General features: G+C 35.7%; 1 protein-coding gene and 1 long non-coding RNA gene across 2 annotated transcripts in view; one reads left to right on the top strand and one right to left on the bottom strand.

The window, feature by feature from the left end:
- LOC130429885 (V-set domain-containing T-cell activation inhibitor 1-like) overlaps positions 1 to 17,344 on the top strand; it is a 101,114-nt gene extending 83,770 nt beyond the window's left edge. The window contains exon 3 of the mRNA XM_056758731.1: positions 15,850 to 17,344. Within this exon, the coding sequence (XP_056614709.1) occupies positions 15,850 to 16,184 (335 nt within the window). The 3' untranslated portion in view covers positions 16,185 to 17,344. The remainder of the gene's footprint in view (positions 1 to 15,849) is intronic.
- On the bottom strand, positions 2,781 to 15,661 carry LOC130429888 (uncharacterized). Its single transcript, XR_008907699.1, has 2 exons — positions 3,560 to 15,661; positions 2,781 to 3,383 (listed from the first exon to the last, which is right to left on the bottom strand). It is a non-coding gene; the product is annotated as an uncharacterized LOC130429888 (long non-coding RNA).
- Positions 17,345 to 19,805: the final 2,461 nt, after the last annotated feature.

The following is a 19,805-nucleotide window of genomic DNA, read 5'->3' as shown; positions in this document are numbered from 1 at the left end:
GAAAACACAGAATACAGCACAATTGGAACAAAAAGGGAATTTGCGATAAAAATTCAACGGAATTTAGAAAAAATTAAAACAGATATTTAATAGGCTTTTTACTAGCCATAACTTCAACAAGAAGGGTCTGCAACGTAAAAGCTTTTGCAGTGACTTTGCATTGTCTGGTAGTGTTTGTTTATCTTCACTTTCAGTGGTCTAAACCTCAGAAGGAAAAAGAGTGGTACAGTATTGCAGTTTGCTTTTTGCAATGATGCTCTGTGTGTTTGTGCACATGTGCACTTGTGTCTAGATTTAAAAATCTTTTTAATCACAGCACAGTCAAAAACACAAACACCACACCCTCCAAAAAAAATGTATTTGCAAAAACTTGGAAAGCCTCTACTTTACAATGTCTGTAGCATTATCTACTTACAAGTTCACTTTAAAAGTAGAGAGAAAATGTAGAGGGAGAGGGAACCTTGTTTTATTATGAAGATGTTTTTATTTTTATGCAAAGTTTTTACTTTCAGGTACATTTTCAAACATCTGTACTTCAGTGTTATTAGTAATTACTTCACTACATTATAAAGCATATGTCATGCTTTTTACTCCACTACATTTCATAAATAAATATTGTTTATACCTTGAAGTACTTAAAAACTGAAGACTTTTTTTAGATCTTGTTCGCTGTAAAATATATATATATTCGGGAAAAACAAATTCATGTAGTACAAGTAGGCCTACTTTAAAAATGTACTTGAATAAAAATACTTCAGTTCTATAATTTTCCTCTTATATACAGTCTAATTAATAAAGAATAAAAAAAACACCCAATCAATGGCCTGTATCTGTGGTTTCTCTTCAAAAAACAGTTTGTGGTTTCTGACCCCCACGGTTAGAAGTATAATTAGAAAATGTCTTTGTGAAGGAAAGATGTTGTAGGCCCAAAACATTTTTTGAAGGGAAATCAGAAAGGTAGGAACAGACAATAACATCTTGCTCCTGATAGAGTCCATGTACTTTGCCGAAGGAACGCTAGATGGATATTGAAGAAACTTTGCATTGTGGAAAAAAACAGACTATGCACCAGAGTGTAAAATGAGCCTATCGTGTTATGGGGCTTTATTACATGTCCTTGAGGGTCTTGTGCTTTTGTTTACTGTGTTCAGAATAAAGAGTTTTGCTTTAGTTTAGTGTGTAGACTGTATGGTTAAATCTACACACAAGGGCACATGTGCACAAGCACACTATAGCATCATTGCAAAGTGCAATGCCACCCTATTTCCATCTGAGGTTTAGATTAGACCACAGAAAAAACCTAAGGTTTACAGGTATGAGAAACACATTGCTCTTGATTCACAGTTTAACCTCCAGTCTAGTCAAATGTGAGATTTACAAGTAATCGGGTGACAAGTGACATAACCGGAATTATTTTCTGCTTTTAGTTTAAGTTAAAGCACAGAGTGTGGAAATACCCCTTTCTTTCTTTCTTTCTTTCTTCTTACTTTCTTTCTTTTTTCTTATACTTAAACATTTCTTTCTTACTTTCATGTTGACATGTACAACTGATTTTATTTATTTAACGAATATGACAAGAGACAGACTTGTGGAAAACTGAAATCTTAAATGAACATTATTGTACAATTCAAAAATACCTAAACCAATAGCTTCCCTTCAATATGACTTGGAAGGCTATTAAAACTATATTTTTCAAAACTGAAAGAGATGAGATAAAACTGTACTTCAAAGCTTTCAACTGTTTCATAAGAATATTTTTGTCTCAACCTCAACCTGTCCTCCAACCCATACAACTAGTAGAAGTCATTAGTTCCTTCAAGTACGTTGCACTGGATTGTTAACTGAATTAGCGCCTCTACCAGCAACAGGAGAAGCTCCCGTCATAATTAAATTACATATTGCATTATAATTTTGCAATGATGAACATATCGGAGTGTAATTTTCAATTTAGACAGCCATGATTAACTGAATTTACAGTATACATTACACTTATACACTAATAATACTTAACGCTATTAATCAGGTCAGTGAGTATAGAGTTTTATGAGCTTTAGAGATGTACAGATGCTGTAGGCTTTGCTGGGCAGAAACTTTAAGTAGCATTAAGAAGTCCATTTCTGCATAATGAAAGAGAAATTAAGTACACACATGTATAAGCATTGTGAGGGTAAGTTTACACTATCAGTCTACTGTGTGACTCTCCTTTTGTGGCCTTGATTAAAACACACAAATTCTACAAAAATATAAACCACACAGACAAGTTGGCCCATATGTTCAATATGTCTTTAATAAATGGACCCCTTTAGGTTAGGGTTACGGTTAAATATTTGAATGAGTCAAATAAGACCTCATTATGTCACCATGAAGAAGAGACGTTTTTTTCACCATGTTTTGAACCCACTTTGAACAGCGATCCCAAATCACTTTTTTTCTTTTGTAATTCTCTACCAGTTCCAATCTGTAGTGATCAGCCTCATGCCATAATAATCCTTTACAAAACATTTTCATTCTGTGTAATACAAGAAACAACCGAAAACCTGTTCAGATTCACTTGACTAAGCCCTAACTGTACATTTTCCAGAGAGTTTAACTTTTAAACTGTTTTTATCCACCTTTTCATGCGGGCCATAAAGCATGAGTTATGGGGAAACCTATTAGTAATCTAAAGATGAAAGTACTAAAAAAAACAATATCATGACTAAAAAATATAATTTTGTATCCGGATGAAAATACTTGTTACTGTCCACTATTAATTTGAAAGATAATGTATAAAATTCAAATAAACTTCACATATCTTTATTGGAAAGTGTTTGAACAATGTTTTAAATGCTTGTGCAATGTAAAACAAACTATTCATGTACTGTACATGCACCTTAGTAAATGCAAAAGCAGCATCCATGTGTATATAGCTTGACATGCAAAAACACTTTTCAAACTGCTTTAAAACAAACATATATGATCTAAAAAAGTTGATTATAGTTTTTAAAAGTTTATTATCAGCAAAATCTGAGCATTGTACTGGTTCATGGTTCCTAAATCCAGAATGGCAAATAAAATCATTGTACAGTTAACAAGGCATTTTTATCATTGATAACTCACTTCATACATTAGATATGCTGTCTAAATTAAGTCAACAACAAAAAGGTAAAATACTTCAAACAAACTCAATATTCTTCATTCCAAAAAAAGTCAAAATATCTTAATGGTTATACACTTGTGTAGCAGTTAATATTTTTGTACTGGAAATAAATATGATGTCATTTATATTCCTGTGGTTTTGGCCTTGGCAGCTTTATAGCAGCATAGGTGCAAGCAGTATAGGTGCTGTTGTCTTTGCTGGGACGGACATTTTTATGCATTTTGGTAAAGTCCACCGCTGCATACTGAAATATCAACAGTAGAAACAGTATAAATATTTAAACTGCATTTGTCCCTCAAGCCAAATAGACATTTCATAACCAACCCAATGGTCCACACATCCTGAGTAAAAGTTTGGCAGAAATTAACAGAAATTATCATTTTCTGTAATGAATTTTAATAAAGATATTAATGGTTTTACCTTCACTTGATTTGTATCCTGATGCTGTTCTGTAACTTGTGTCTGCTGTAGGTCAGTGTTATGACATTGTCCTGAGCTTTTTCCAGATTTTGTCCAACATCCAACTATCCAATAAATATACTTTTATTAGCTCTAAGTGTAACACAGTGGACTCAAACTTGGGTCGTCTGAAGACCTGTTGCACTACAAGGTGGAGCACTGTCCACGTGGCCACAGGCTACAACATTCATAAACTTTTTTGAACACAAAGGATTTTATGTATGAATGTTTTACAAAAACTGGATGTATATATGTATTATTAGTGCTGTAACTGATGCACAGCTCAGGGGTTTTACCAACGAAATAATTTCCCTTGACTAATTACATTTACATTTACATTTAGGCATTTGGCAGACGCTTTTATCCAAAGCGACTTACATTGCTTTATCCTATACATTTTACATAGGTATTTGCAATCCCCTGGGATCGAACCCACAACCTCGCATTGTTAACGCAATGCTCTTACCACTGAGCTACAGGAAAGCTACAGTATTTTGAAACTATAAAACTTCTATGTAGGCTTTTATATTAGGCCATAAACAACAGTAGCATAATAATTATATTTTTTGTACAGATTTGTTTCAATGGTACTTTTCTTTTGCACTGCTGCCAAGGAGCTTAACAGAAAATACAAACGCGTACAGATAGTAGTTACAAAAGTAATAACAGGATGATCTGACTTATATAAACACATAAATTATGTGATAATAGAAAACAAGGTGTTATTGCATTTGTTCAATACTATTGGCTAAACGAATTGGCTTTATGTTTATCAGACTGTTCTATACTCATTGCACTATTAAACAAGTGTGTGTTTAAAATCTTATAAAAAGCCATTAAGTAATGCCATTTATATACTAAAGGTTGTGGATTTACAACCTCATCTATCTAGAGAACAGCAATCATATTTTTACAAATAGCACCACACTACATGTACTTACCCACAACTGTTATGATCAGAACCGCATTTAACAGACCAGATAAGAGGCTGAAAGTCTTCCAAAGTGTCCAGTTTTCCTTTTTACTGATCTCTATAAAATCATTGTGATTATTCAACCTAATGTAGACGAGTTGTTTCTAAAATGTGTTGTGTTACTGCAGTCAGCTCGACTTATGCACAATATCAAACTGCAATTTTGCGTATTTTGAGTATTTACAACATATCTATCACATGGGTGAAGCAATCGAGGTACAATTAAATATTACTTACCCATGATGTGCAGTCGTGTGCTGTTACTGACTTTTGGAGGTTTATCCATGTTCATACAGTAATAAACTCCTAACTCGTCATTAGTGACATTATATATGACCAGACGATGTTTAGATTGTACTGAATATTTATTTTTGAATGTGTTATTGAAGTGAAAAGCTATCGGTGGGTTTAAGAATGACTGCAGTATCACTGTAGAATCAGATTGTTTCAATAAAATCCAATAAACCGCACTAGAATCCAGATCACAGTTTATAGTCACATTTTGTCCCAAAGAAGTCAGTTGATCTAAAGTCTCTGTAGCTTTACACCACATTAACATATCTATAAGATAATATAAAACAATATAAGAAAATTCATTTAAAAGCAAAAACAACATGGGTATAAGTCTATAAACATATATCAATAGAGATACTCATAATATGTAATAAACTCACAAATCTGAATGTGAATAATCCTCATGTTGTTCACTTCACACAGTATTTAAGACGATCTGAACTGTAGAGCTCTCATAGTAAGACACTGTCCTCTTAAAGAGGAAGTCAAAGTCAGTTTTGCTCTGACCACATTGTCCTCTCCTTTCTTACACAGAATACACCATCAATAAAATCACTGATTATGTAAAGAATATTGTTTTCCTTTTGTATCCACTGTTTGTCATGAGTCTGTTTCCCTAATGTTGTTAATTAAAAAGTTATAAATATTCAACAAGGTGGCTAATTTGTATAAATCTGTAGTATGTGAATCGTACCAAAATATATGATTAAGTAACCTTAGTTTTGTTAATTCACTATATAATTATACTCTTTGTTTATTCTCTATTTTATTCAAGAAAATAAATGTATGTTGAACTCTAGTTTAATATGTTTTTGTTAAAAAGCTATTTTGTGCAACTGCCCCTTTAAGGCAGTTTGAGTGTGTGTTAGGCGACTGTTGTGCCTGATGCCGATGCTTCCAAAAATTAAACGGAAGAACATAAATCTACCAATATAACCTGTGTTTTATTTGTGTTATCCACCTTGAAGAGACTGGAGTGTTCACAGCAGGAAATAAGCAGGGCTGGTCAGTATTTATGATACATGTATTTAAAATACGTATTTTAAATACAAAATAGTATTTTGTAATTTGTATTTGATTGTGTTAATGAAAATGGCTTCATATGTTGCATCAAAATACTTCAGTGTTTGTATTTTTTGTAGTTTCAAAATACTTTGTAAGAAGTCTACGTGATGACAACATAAAAATGTGGCCTCTGATTGGTGCCTACTGGGAAGTTTGCCCGGACCAGGGTTGAGAGCAGCAAGATTTCCATTTATCTATTACATGAATTGCTTTAATTGATTTAGTTTAATTGTTAAGTTTCGTCCTTGTGTGAGTATCCAAGGCTTAATATATTATACTGAGCAGCAGCCCCATGTTGGCTTGCTTCTTTCAGCATATGTTGTGTTCGGTTGTGCTTGGAAAATGATAATAATAACACATTTCAGTGTCAACATTACATTGTACACCAAGTTAAGATATTCAAATGTGTCCGCTGCGGCTCGGTATATGCAACTATTGAAGATATGAGAAGAGATGTATTTTGCAGTATTCAACTCGTATTTTAAAAACTTAAAAATTCTTCAAAAAGGACAGAAAGAATGGTCTTCTCAGCTGCCATATTTCAACTCTTGCGTCATCACAAAAGTGTGTTCAACAGCACCACCGTTTCCGTTTTGTCGGGGGTGAACTCAGCCCTGCTCACGGGCAGCGCGTGTGTATTGTTAACCTGTTTCTTGTAAAAACGATTTTTCATAATCAAAATTATACAAACTTCTGTGTGTGCAAGATAAAAGGCTCGCAGTCCATACATGTCATTAATGTTGCGCATTAATCTGTGGATCATCTTTTTATGCTCTATTGCAATGAATTAGCATCGTTATGCAAAAATAACATTGCATTTAATGCAAAACTAATCGACTAAAGCAAATTCAAAAAAAAAATCAGCTACAGTTCAACTAAGAAGTGGTGGAAACGTGTTTATCTTTCATTTCCAGTGACTATATTATAATGTATTCTCTAGAAAATGTATTGTCAAATGTATGTTAAATATAAATTCCTTTTAGGAATTGATGAGGAATTGATTGTTGATTGGTCAATTTTAATTACATTGAATCAATAAAATCTTTACAATCCGCAATAAATAAAAAAATAAATTTTTCAACAAATCACCATTATTTTGAGTGTTTGATTTAGTTGGGTTCATGACTTTCATTAAATTTAATTTTCTTTCAGTGCTTGAAATTGTGTATAATAAATGTATAAATTGAGGAAGCCTAATGAAAGAGATGTTTTACACATATACATTTGCGGTAGTTTGGTTCTATAATATTTACTGTAATCAAATAATATCTGGTTCAAATAAAGTTATAAACTTATTGTGACTGTTGAAAACTGTGAGATTTGTAAAAGCACCGTGAAAGGGAATCTTCTTTTCCTAGTTTAAAGTGGATTAACAAAAAAGCAGCTATACCGCGCCAGGGCAAGATCAACTTTGCTATGTTATGTTTAGACAGTTACCAGTTGAAGTCTTGGAAATTATAAGAAAAAGCTGTTAGGAAAAAGATAATAGTTTGTAGATCATATTATTTAGAACAAAAATGACTGATTAGTGCACTACAAAGTGTATTTTGGAAGAAAGGTAGATCTATACAATAGATGCCAGTCAAGGTTAATAATGAGGCTGTTTCTTGAAGTGGAGGCGGCGTCACCACGCAAAGAATCTGCGCAAAGAATCATGGGAGCCCGAAGTGACCATCAGTTGTACCCTTCGAAATCTATATTCTGAAAGGCCCTTTGAAGTGGCCAGTTACTGTAAGAGCACTTCGGTTTCGAACGACCCTTTAGTATGATGGCCATGATTGTTGTCACTCCAAAGGGCCCTTCAGAGGGCGATATATCCCAGTTGGAAAACAGGGAGAGAGAGAAAGCACTGCGTCCGGACTGTCATGGACTTGTGTGCATTTTGACTCGGCCTCGACTCGTACTTGAACATGTTCGGAATTGGATTTATGCAACTCAAGTCCCATTCAAAAGTAATAAATCCATGAAAAGATGTCCCTTTTTGGCCAAAAATGTAGTTGTTTCTACGGCTTTGCATGCAGGTGTCTCCTATTTTTGTTGTCTAATATTGATGTCCAGTCTGTACAAAGTAAAAACTGGTTGTAATTTCGAGTTAATCAGACTAGTTTCAATTTACATATGTAAATAAATTAAGTGAGACTCTTTGAAATAAACTGAGTTGAATGATTTGAATGCAGTAAGAAAACAAGCAACCATTGATTGAAAAAAATTGATGATTTTTCAATGTTCATTGAATTGAATCAGTATTAATTTTGAACCTGCAAAAATCACCATTATTGTGATCTTTTTAAGCTTTAGTTGAGCTCTTGGCTCTCATATTTGAATGTTAAATTAGGTTTCCTTTAGCCATAACTGTGTGTTAAACTACAATAGTTGTGGCAAAGAGTTGATGACTTCTGAATGGTAATTTATACATTTTGAAATTGTTTGGATCACTTTTAATAATTGGGTTTGTTTTATCAATACGTCAGCTCTTTTAATCTGTAGTTTGATGTACCGTGATTTTTTTAAGAATTAACATAATCACTATCTGGTAAACCACTTTAACACACAAAGACATCAAGAATCTGCATATGAAACTCAACAATGACAAGCAACAAAAGAAAGCTTCATGCTGCAATGCATGCTGGGTATCAACATAGTACAAAACTCATTCATGACTCCCAGCATGCATTGCAGTTGATCCGTTTATCTGAATTATTATGACGATTGTCACCATTGTTGAGGGTTGTATGAAGAGTGTTGATCTCAGTGTGTTTGTCAGTGAAATAAGTTAGTTTATTTTCTCTCAATACTTGTGCATTGGCTAGCCGGAGCACTCAGAACAGTCATCAATTGATCAATAATGTTTAAAACTATAACATTTTATTAAAGCCTGACAATTTCCACGAGAACAACCCAACTTTTTTAAAAGCATCTTTGTCTTTCTCAGTTTTTGTGGACTTCTCTGGACTTCTCTATCTGACGATGCCACGGGAGCTGAGCAATGGTCAAATTTCGAAAGTAAATCAAATAAATATGCCGGAAAACTTTAAGGCGGACATCCGTTTTTTATGTATTGTTAGTGCCAATAAATGAATTTCTCGTGACAAAATTATATTTTTATTGACGCTCACGTATAGGTTGTTGATACACCATCGGTCAAAGAGCATACAGGTCACATGACTATAAAACATGGCGAACGCAGAAGGCTTGTTTTCGACATCATGCGGCGGCGTAAAAATCTGTAGCCTTCTGACAACAGCAATGCTTTCTGGTTAGACAATTTGTCCAACTTTGATCGGCGCTGCAGCCGCCTTAAGATCAAATGTGCCATTAAAGTACCGCGAGAGCAAAACGAGACCATTCGCCAAGGTCAGACGCTACAGTTGCTCAAAATCGGCTGTGAAAGCCTTGATGACGACACACTTTAATCTGATTATGTGTGTTTATGTTATTCATATTCTGACACACTCGGTTACGAGTATTCTCACAAATTAGATTTTTGTGTAATATTTTATGTTTATTGTAGTGATCTTAATTCATATAATCAGGTATTCCTATCATGTTCAATTAATCCCTGATAAAGAAATGAATATCCCTTAGTTTGCTGCAGCTCCCTACTGGAAAAGTGTCCGACCTGACGGCCGTTTTACTCCTCCCCCGGATGCAACCGGCTGGTCTTGCCAGTCGGTGGCAAGAGGCTAGTATGGGTCAACTCGAACAAGACTATTATGTCCGAAATGCACTCCCACTCATACTATATAGAACGCACTGTTTTAAAGGCCGAAAGTTAGTTACTTATTCAAATTCGGTACATACTGTCACATGATGCGATTTCAGCAGTTTGAATCACGTGACGCTCGCGCTTTTGAACTTCCGTAGAAACCGAAAGTAACCGGTTGTTGCTAGAAGGGGTACAACCACAGCAGTGGTCCGAAACCTCGCCATAAACATATACACAATTAAATAAACATACAAGTAAACTTCATTAAGACAATATTACATTGTTTCATGGATTCATAATATTTCGCACCATGATCATCAGGTGAGGATAGTTTTTTGTGAAATGTTTAACGTGATTGTTAGCTAACTTAGCATTTAAGGGCTAATATGGTGCTAACATGCTAATAAAAAGGTCATTAGTTTCTGGGTTGTTTACTCGGTTGAATCACAAATGTTAATTTTGTAATCGATGTGTGACTGCTGGGCTTACAATGATTGTTTCTTAGAAGAAATGAACTACATTCTTATTTTCAGGTTAATTGTTTTAATTGGAAATGTTATTTATATGCTAATGTAAAAGTAAATCTGGAGCACTGAGTTACAATGGTTATCAAACAAAAACCCTTGTCTTGCCCCATGTAATCAATGCACCAAAAAAACATTGTTACTACTGTAGTGTATTTCGGGGAACTATGAGTTTGATCACAGTAAAATACGTATAATTAATGTTGATTAACCATACCTATTTTATACACTTTATCGGATTCAGCAGACCTAATAATAGCGACAAACTTAATTCACCTGTCCACCAAGTGATCAGCAGATCTTATATCAAATCTAAGAAATATTACTTTCCTTTTTAGTAAAGTTTATAGACTATACTAAAAGGGGAAACACAACAACTAACTAGCGCATAACACGCTAAGACAAACGACACATGAAACGTAAAAGCAGTAAAGAACTTTTTGCACAGCATTTACATTAGAAACAAAAGTCCGCCTTGAAGTTTTCCGCTAGATGTATTTGATTTATTTTTTAAATGTAACCGTTGCTCAGCTCCCGTGGCATAATGGGATAGATAAGTGTCCATCCATATACACAAATCTTTGCAGAGTAGTAGACCATCCAGTGTTTCTCACCTACTGTTTTTTGCACACTGAGTTTTCGGACATACTATTCATGACTCATACTCATTTTGGCCTGCTATATAGTATGGAAGTAGGCGATTTCGGATGGAGCCCTTGATTCCTCTTCATCAATGTGTTCTCGGTGTTGTGTATGTTTCGCACTATATTGTTTTCTATTCCTTTAAGAGACCTGTGTAATCCCAGATGTGTGTTAAGCGAATGTGCTGTGTAGAAGTGTTGTGCTTGCAAACTGAAACCAGTAAAAAGTTACATGAAGTTATGACACCGTGTCTTTATCATATTGACTGATACTTTACCAGCGACCTAACAAAAATGTCGACGAGGATCAACGCAATTTACTTGCGCGACACTGCTGGGTGAGTTAGACAGAATTTGGCACACATTATTGATAATCCACATGTGCATCCGAGGCACAGAATGTGTGGGTAAAACTCGCTCTAGTAGAATAAAAGTAAAGGAAAAGAGTAAACTGCCTCACGCCAGAAAGTCAATCCAAAATGTGATCGAAGAGGAAACAACAAAACCGCGAGTGGGAAAGTACATTGAGAGAGAGATGGCTGGTTTAGTTGGGGGAATTGGACAATATGATGAAAGTATTGAGCAATGGAGTTCGTACACAGAGCGGTTTGAGTGTTTTGTCAAGGCTAACGGGATAAAAGATGAAGTTCTCTTGCCGACCTTTATGAGTGTAATGGGCGGCAAAATATATAATCTACTGCGTAGCTTGGACCAGCCTAATAAGCCTGGTGATTGCTCATTCAAGGAAATTGTAATATTGCTCAAAGTACATTATGCACCAAAAAGCACTCATCACTGGAGAAAGATTTCGCTTCCATAAATGTAACCAGTTAGAGGGAGAATCAATTGCACAATTTGTTGCGCTATTGAAACGCCTCTCTGAACACTGCGAGTTTGGAGCAACACAGAATGACACTATAAGAGACAGATTTGTGTACAGACTGCGCAGTGAGACCATTCAAAAACGTATTTTATATGAAAGTTATCTGATACTGGAGCGTGCAATGGAAATCAGTGTTTCTATGGAAAAGGCTGCAAAAGAGGTCAAGGGTTAAGTACTTCTATCCAAGTCCACAAAGTTGACAGGTAGAAAACGAAACAAGACATCAAGAGGATTCAATTTACACATGTAATGTCTGCGTCTTCAAATTCTGCGGGATTCTGGGTGACGTCACTGCTAGATGGAAAGTGCATTCCCATGCAACTGGACACTGGAGCAGCTGTTTTGCTCATGGCATAATCAACTTACCAAGAACTGGCCATATCTGTCTCCCAGAGAGGCTAAGATGACTTTAAAGACATACACAGGAGAGCTTGTACCTCTTCTAGGAGTTGTGGTTTGACTGTTGAGCTGAAGAAACAGAAGGTAAAACTGCCACTCTATGTCGTGAAAGGTAATAGCCACACAGCACTAATGGGCCGATCATGACTAGAGAAAATAAAGCCAAATTGGCATTTAATTGAGTCAGTTAACTTCCTCTTCCTGAGGAAGCATGCAGAGGTATTTTCAGAAAAACTTGGCAGCATGAAAGAAAGTTATTACTGGAAAAGCTGTCCATTATGTCGGACAGTAAATCTAAATGCTTAAAGGCCCGCCCTTCTCCATATGCAATTAAGCTAAAGGCGGAGACGTAATTTGATTTTCTGGAAAAAGCAGGAGTGTTAAAGAAAGTGAGTGTTAGCGAATGGGGAACACCAATTGTTCCTGAAGAAGGATGGATCTGTCAGAATTTGTGGTGATTTTAAGGTCACTATCAACCCTGTCCTGACCATGGACCAGATCCTGAGTGGCTTAAATGGAGTACAGATCTCGATGACCTACTGATCACTGGGAAAGATGGTGAAGATAATCTCAGAAACCCTAATGCAACATTACAGAAGTTAAAAGAGTACGGCCTTCGGGTAAAGATAGACATATGTGAATTATTTAGCCCAACCATTGAATACCTAGGACATGACATCGACAGATTTACGCTGCTCACAGACCACTTCAAACATGTATTCCCTCTCTCATCAGTACCACATCACATACAAGTGATTTGAGCAGCACTGTAACACAGATGGACTGTCCAGACGGGCTCTGCCAGACTCACCTCCAGAATGTTAACAAGCTGAGATCTTTTACTTCAAAGAAGTACAGAGTCCACCTCTTACTGCTGTGCAAGTCAACCGATTCGCATGAACTGACCCTGTCCTGTCAGAAGTGATAGCCTTGATTTCTCAGGGTAAGAGAGGGAAAATGTTAGACAAACACAAACCCTACCTTATTCGACAAAATTATCTGACTGTACAATCTGGCTGACTATTGTGGGCTTATCGCGTCATTACACCCCCACCGCTGAGATTAGATGAAGAGATAGATGAGGTAGCAAAAAGTTGTCCTGACTGTTAGAATCAGAGAAACATGTTACGAAACAGGGATCCAGATGTATATAAGACTTTCCTGAGTGCTGGGGGAGTGTATCAACCACAGAAATACTACGTCATAAGTCCAACTCGTTTTTGAACAAGATGACCATGTTAAGCATGAGAAGCCAACACGTTTAACAGTGTAAAAAAGTCAGAATGCATAATAGTCTCCCCTTCCCCAAACTCATAGTGATTTCAGAAGGGGTAGCACTTTGTACTGATCATAGAGCCGTGCTTCCCAGACAAGCTGCTCACTAACACATGATCAAAACCGCTGCGATATCACAATGATTGCACAAATCGGGTAGATTTAAGCAATATTTAGTGAAAATCACGATTAATCTAAATTAAGACAAACAAAACACACAGCTCCTGACATATTAACCTAAGTAACCTAAATAAGCTTTAATATATACTTAATTTGTACAGTGAAGAGTATAAAGTGCATTTACATTACATTTGATTTCTTCATTGAGTTTCTGTTTCAAACCTTCATGAAACACCTGGCCCTAATTATTTCATTTGTATGTTTGCTTTATTACATTTATTTTTGCCAAGGCCAGTAGAAAATATCCTTAGGTCTTCTCTCAAACAAAAGACATGAGACGATTTAATCAAATAAATTTAAAAGGCCCAGAAGTGACCAAAAAACAAGTCCAGACAATATGTTTAGAGCTTGGCAAAGCATACAGTAATTTAAGTGTATGTATAAACAATAATGATTTGATTTAATTTGTAATTAATTAGTTATGTATTAAACAAGTTTGAATGCAGTTTCAGTGTTTCCTTTTACTTGCCTCACCCCACGACTCTGGTGCGACCAACTATTGAATCTCAAATGTTAGACTAGAGCCCTGACTTTGTTTTTCTGTCGCTGCAGCCGCTGCTACATCTATGCACTTCTGGTAAATATCTGGACTACTGATAAAGGTGAGGATCACCAGAGACTGTTTAGTCAAGTGCATTTATGTTTAATACTGCTTTTATTGGTATAAATTAAACTCAGCAATTCTTGAGAAAACATATAATGGTCAATAATGTGATAATGTAGTTCTATATGAGCATGGCTGTGAGTAGGCTAGACGCACAAGGCCGCAGGCCGAGAACAGGAGACAATTACTGCCATGCTGATATAGAGCCATATAACACGACTACGGGAACAATGTTGCATTAATATATTGCTTAAAATTGTGTGTGAATGAAGTAGATATATTCAGGTCAATGCCACAAGTTTGAGATAACAGCAGTTCGACGGCACAAGTGTGTACTGGGGGACTACTTTCTTCTGCCCACTAACTCCAGCCCAGCGTAACAGTTAAGAGCGGGTGGCAAGGCATTTATGAGTATTCTGATATTGTATTGGGGTCCCCACCAACACGCTTGTATGCATCCAAGGTTAAAAAACTGCTGCCATTTTCTCACAATATGAATCTAATATCACCTAATCTCTCTAGATCCCTAAAGATCCCTAAACGATTTGATTGAAGCACCACAGCGCTTCAATTTGCATGCCACCCCAGTCTGTTGTGATAAGTCTTTCGACTCATTTCAGCTCAGAGCAGTGGGTCCCCCGGAACAGGTTTGGGAACCACTGCTTTCTTTACTTAAGCAGGGGATAAAAGTACAATACAAACTTGTCTGTACTTTTTTATTTACTTTTTGCTTTTTTTATATTACAGAGAAAGGTCTGTGCTGCTTATGATATGGGTGTGCGCTGTGAATGTGTTGATTACAAATTGTATGAAATATAGAGATGTATCATACATTATTTTGCAATCAAACATAAAAAAAATATGACCACCAACCTAAAGAATTGATGTTCCAGCATTGTAGAATAATTGCATATGTCTTTGGTTTAAAAAAATTCTAAGTTAAAGATCATAAGTCTTTATTTGGGGGGGGCACAAAGCATTGGGGACCATACAAGGGGGGACCCTCAAGCTTTTTACAGTGAAAAAGCTGGAGAACCATTGATTTAAATGAAGTGAAGTGAAAGTTACCAATTTGTCAGAAATGGTGACCCATACCCGAAATGTGACCTCTTCATTTAACCCATCCAGAGAGTAGTGAACACATGTACAGCAAGACGTGAACACACATACACCTGGAGCAGTGGGCAGCTATCACTGCAGCGCCCGGGTAGCAAGTAGGGGTACAGTATATTGCCTTGCTCAAGGGCACCTCGGTCGTTACCCGCTGGCCCTGAGAATCAAACCAGCAACCTTCTGGTCACGAGTCTGACTCTTTAACCATTAAGCCTTGACTCCCCGATCACTGACATCCAAAGAGAAACTCGAAGCCTATGGTGCAATTTGCACATCTGGACAGTTGCAATATTATATAAGGAATAAATGTGTGCATCCACAGCTTCATTTTCTTTCAAGTCTGAATTTCCTTCTGTCTACACTGAATTTCCAAACTAAAACAGGATCTGCAGTGTCTCCAAAAGTATCAGTTTTTAAAGGTCGAAAACACTGAAGTAGTGTGAATAGCAGAGATAACCGTAGAAAAACTTCTGAGTTTCAAAATTAAAATGCTTTGCTATAAACGTAGCATTAAACACAAACTAATGCTGATAAATTCATGTCATATGCAGAAATGCCAGAAAGTGTTTGTACTAAATGTTTCTCTTGTTTCAGTATATTCACAGGTGACAATTGATGGGGTTGTTGGAGGTTCTGTTCTCTTGCCATGTGCTTCAAATACACATGAGCACAACCTTCAAGACATCGATGTGCTTTGGAGACACAATGCCAGTATGAACGTGTTTACTATACTTAAAGGTAAAGGTTCAGTGGAGCATCAGGAACCAAAGTACAGGAACAAAACAGAATTTTTTCCTGATAAGTTTTTGAAAGGAATCTTCTCCATACAACTCAACAAGCTTATCCACACTGATGCTGGAGAATATGAATGTTACATTTTACATTCAGGAGAATATGTGAAAGTCTGGCTGCTCATTAATGGTAGGTAGCCTGAGTACACTTTTTTTCATGTTATTATGAAATAATAATTGTTGTAAATGGCAGGCATAACTATAGCACGAGTTGGTGCTTTAAAACAACCTATTGTAAACAAAGCATTAAACACAAACTAATGGTGAAAGATAAATGAATGGCATATGCAGAAATACCAGAATGTGTTTGCATTTAATGTTTTCTCTCATTTCAGCGTATTCACAGGTCACAGTTGACGGGGTTATTGGAGGTTCTGTTTTCTTGCATGTGCTTCAAATATAAATGAGTACAAACTTCAAGACGTTGATGTTCATTGGAGACATAATGCCAGCATGCATGTCTATGATATACTTAAAGGTAAAGGGTCAGTGGAGCATCAGGAAGAAAGGTTCAAGAACAAAACAGACATTTTTCCTGATGGGTTTGTAAGAGGAATCTTCTCCCTCCAACTCAACAAACTTGAACACTCTGATGCCGGAGAATATGAATGTTACATCGTACATTCAGGAGAACATGTGAATGTCCAGCTGCTTATTAATGGTGAGTAAAAACTAGGAATGGGACTCAATACTATCCCGATACTTGTGTGGCGATTCATTACATATTGCGATAATGAGAATTGCGATTCTATTGCGATAACTATTGCGATTCGATATTACAATTTATCACTTATGATTTTTGATTTCCACACTTGGGATTTAAACATGGCTCTAGACTAACATTTGAGATGGATGGCACTGATGGCATCAGCCCTTAACTTTATAGCACATTTTTAACAAATTAAATAATTGAATGCTACATTTTTCTTTATTTGTTGTAAACAACAGAAGAGCACAATTCCTCTGAGCTCTAAAGACTTTTTGTAGCCAGGACCTGTAATTTGGTTTATCTTGGCCCCTTGAACCTATTCTAATGAGATCATCTAACATGTCTTGTTTGAGACAGGTCCTCACATCACACACAGGGCTCAACAATAAGGATTCTTTTCTAATATAAAGCAAATATACAATAATAATCAGTGCTTCTCAGGTGTCTCAGGCTGGTCTAACAGTAGTTATCAGGTACAGAAATTGGAAAAAATAATCAAATGTAAAATAACACTTCATACTCTTCACTTTACAAATAAAACATAGATTAAACCTTATTAAATTTACAGAGGTGAATCAGTCAGAAGTGAGTATTTTTTTATGAACATTAAAAACAGAAATGTTTATTAAGCTGCTGCTGTCCCTGTAAGAGCTAGTGCACGGATGTACAGTCATATACTGTAACATGTGAATTTTGTTACAGTACAGTACAAACAGATTCTGGGATAAAACAATCGATTCTAAAATCTTTTAAAAAGAATCACGATAGTTAGGTCCCTTAACAACCACCCCTAGTAAAAACGGTTTCTTTCTTTTAGAGGGGTCCTATTATGGGCTTTTATAAAGTCTTTGATTTGTTTTGGGGGATTACTAGAATATGTACTTATCATTATTTGTTTCTTAAAGCTGCAGTCCTCAACTATCATGACATGTTTACATGACATTCTCCAGATGATCGCTTTTAAACACAGCAAACTAGATGATGATTTAAATTTCAGGCGACTAAACACTCTGTCAACCGTAGCAGTGCGAGTACAGCACATGTGATAAACTAGCCAGAAGTCCTCCCACAAATTCATATTTCCTGCAGGAGGCGACCTGACAAATGTGCAAATATTGTTATAAGCTTACCTTTGTAAATCAGGGAAAGATAAGATAATCATTTTGAACATTGATATGTGATTTACTCAACAATTGATTTCGGATTATTTTTACCCAAAAATTATCACAGATTGCCACTTTAAAAAATGGTGTCAGTTTTGCCCCATCAGGAAATGCAAATGTAGAAAAACAAGCAGATTATCCAGAACCACATTTACAAGAGCAAAATACACCAACTAGTGTGTAAAAGCTGTGCAGTGTATAAACTTCACTACTTGTCTAGTGTTTGACTCCCATGTTGGACTGATCACTGGAATGATTTTAGTTCTCAAAGGCACAACTTGAATATACAATTTAGGCCCACAATATGTCAGTGTATTACACAGAAAAGCTGTCGGACTGGTTAATAAAGTCCAGGAAAGGAATATTAGGGCACGGGGTGATTGCTACAGACCGTAGCACACTGAAACTGTCACTGTTTTCTGTTGAAGACAACAACCCTAAATAAAGCTTAAAATGTGATGATGCAAATAAGACCTCTTTAAAATCTAAATACAGTAAATGATTCTCTGAATGTTTTAATGTCAAGGCTTTATTACACCAAAGTGATGTTTTTGTTAACTTTTTTGTTGCAGAATCAACGGAAGCAAAAGAAGCAGGAGGAGGAAATAAATCAGAAGACACAAACATAATGTTTATATCAATTACTGTGCTTTGCGTATCTGTGGTGTTGTTGAGTATTTTTCTCTTTGCGTATAAATGGGTTTGTAAAACATCTAGATCACAGGAGTCTTATCCTTCTTCTGAAGAGCTTTAATCTGTTAATCAAAATCATTACGATTAGTTTCTGTTCACACTATGGATGAGATCTAAAACTATACAGCTTAGCATGACGGGGATGCCACTATGGTTGCTCCTGCACCTGATTTGGTGGAAGTCAAACATTAGCAATTTTTCTGGTATCCCTCTTCTACCCCAACTTACTACTGATCTAATAAGATTGGGCAAGTAGGCGGCTATTTCCTCTGGATTTCTGTTACATGAAAACTACAGTCAGATTTGTTGCACTTGAACATGCAAGAATGTTTTCATAATATACCTTAAACAGTGTGTCATGTCTTTCTACATCATGTTAACATCATGTCACAACATGCACAGAACTTGTAATTGTTCGCATGAGAGATTACATTTTTTTGGTGATTCATTACCAATTCATATAGTTTATTACAAACAACATAAAAATACTTAATACACTTCCTGTATTTTTGTTTAAACTTTTTAAAGGATTAACATTTTAAAGTTAATTATTTGGTTATATCTTTGTCTGCCTTAGTGTTCAGACCTGCTTTTTTAAGGGAACAGTTAGATTTTTAGAGGCACAAAACAGTGACACCAAAGATCTTTATTTTTGTAAACCTGTTCTGAAAGTCTTTAATGTGTAAATGTATGGTACATGGTATGGTATGTGTTTGTGTTTCAGGTCTTTTTCTGTATTCCACAAATAGAAAATAAACAGAACAATCCAATAAATGTTAAATTTCTCTCATCTGTTCACCGATTATGGTTCAGAAATATAATCGGTTATTACTTTTTGATAAGGTTCTAAGCCCCCTCCTGTCATATTGCATGTTTTGCTTTTGATTTCCTGAACACGTCAGTTTGTTATGGGTAGTTTCGTCTTTAACATAAAACAGAGTATCAATAGATTCGTAAAGTCTTGAATTCTGTCGTGTAAAAAGGCCTGAATTTGAATTCAAAAATTAAAAACGCAATCAAACACACACTCGAAAGATGTAGATGTTATTTTAGTTATTTAAAAAATATATACATTTGTCACATAGCTCACTGTGTCAGCAACAACTGTAACCAGAGATGCGTGTGATATCATATTATATTGCATTTTATAATATTTTACCTTATTCTTTAACATATTATTTTTAAAATGCCATT

Source organism: Triplophysa dalaica, chromosome 10, assembly GCF_015846415.1.
Source record: "Triplophysa dalaica isolate WHDGS20190420 chromosome 10, ASM1584641v1, whole genome shotgun sequence".
Classification (NCBI taxonomy): Eukaryota; Metazoa; Chordata; class Actinopteri; order Cypriniformes; family Nemacheilidae; genus Triplophysa; species Triplophysa dalaica.
Note: the sequence above shows the minus strand (reverse complement) of the source record. Positions and strands in the feature narration are given on the sequence as shown.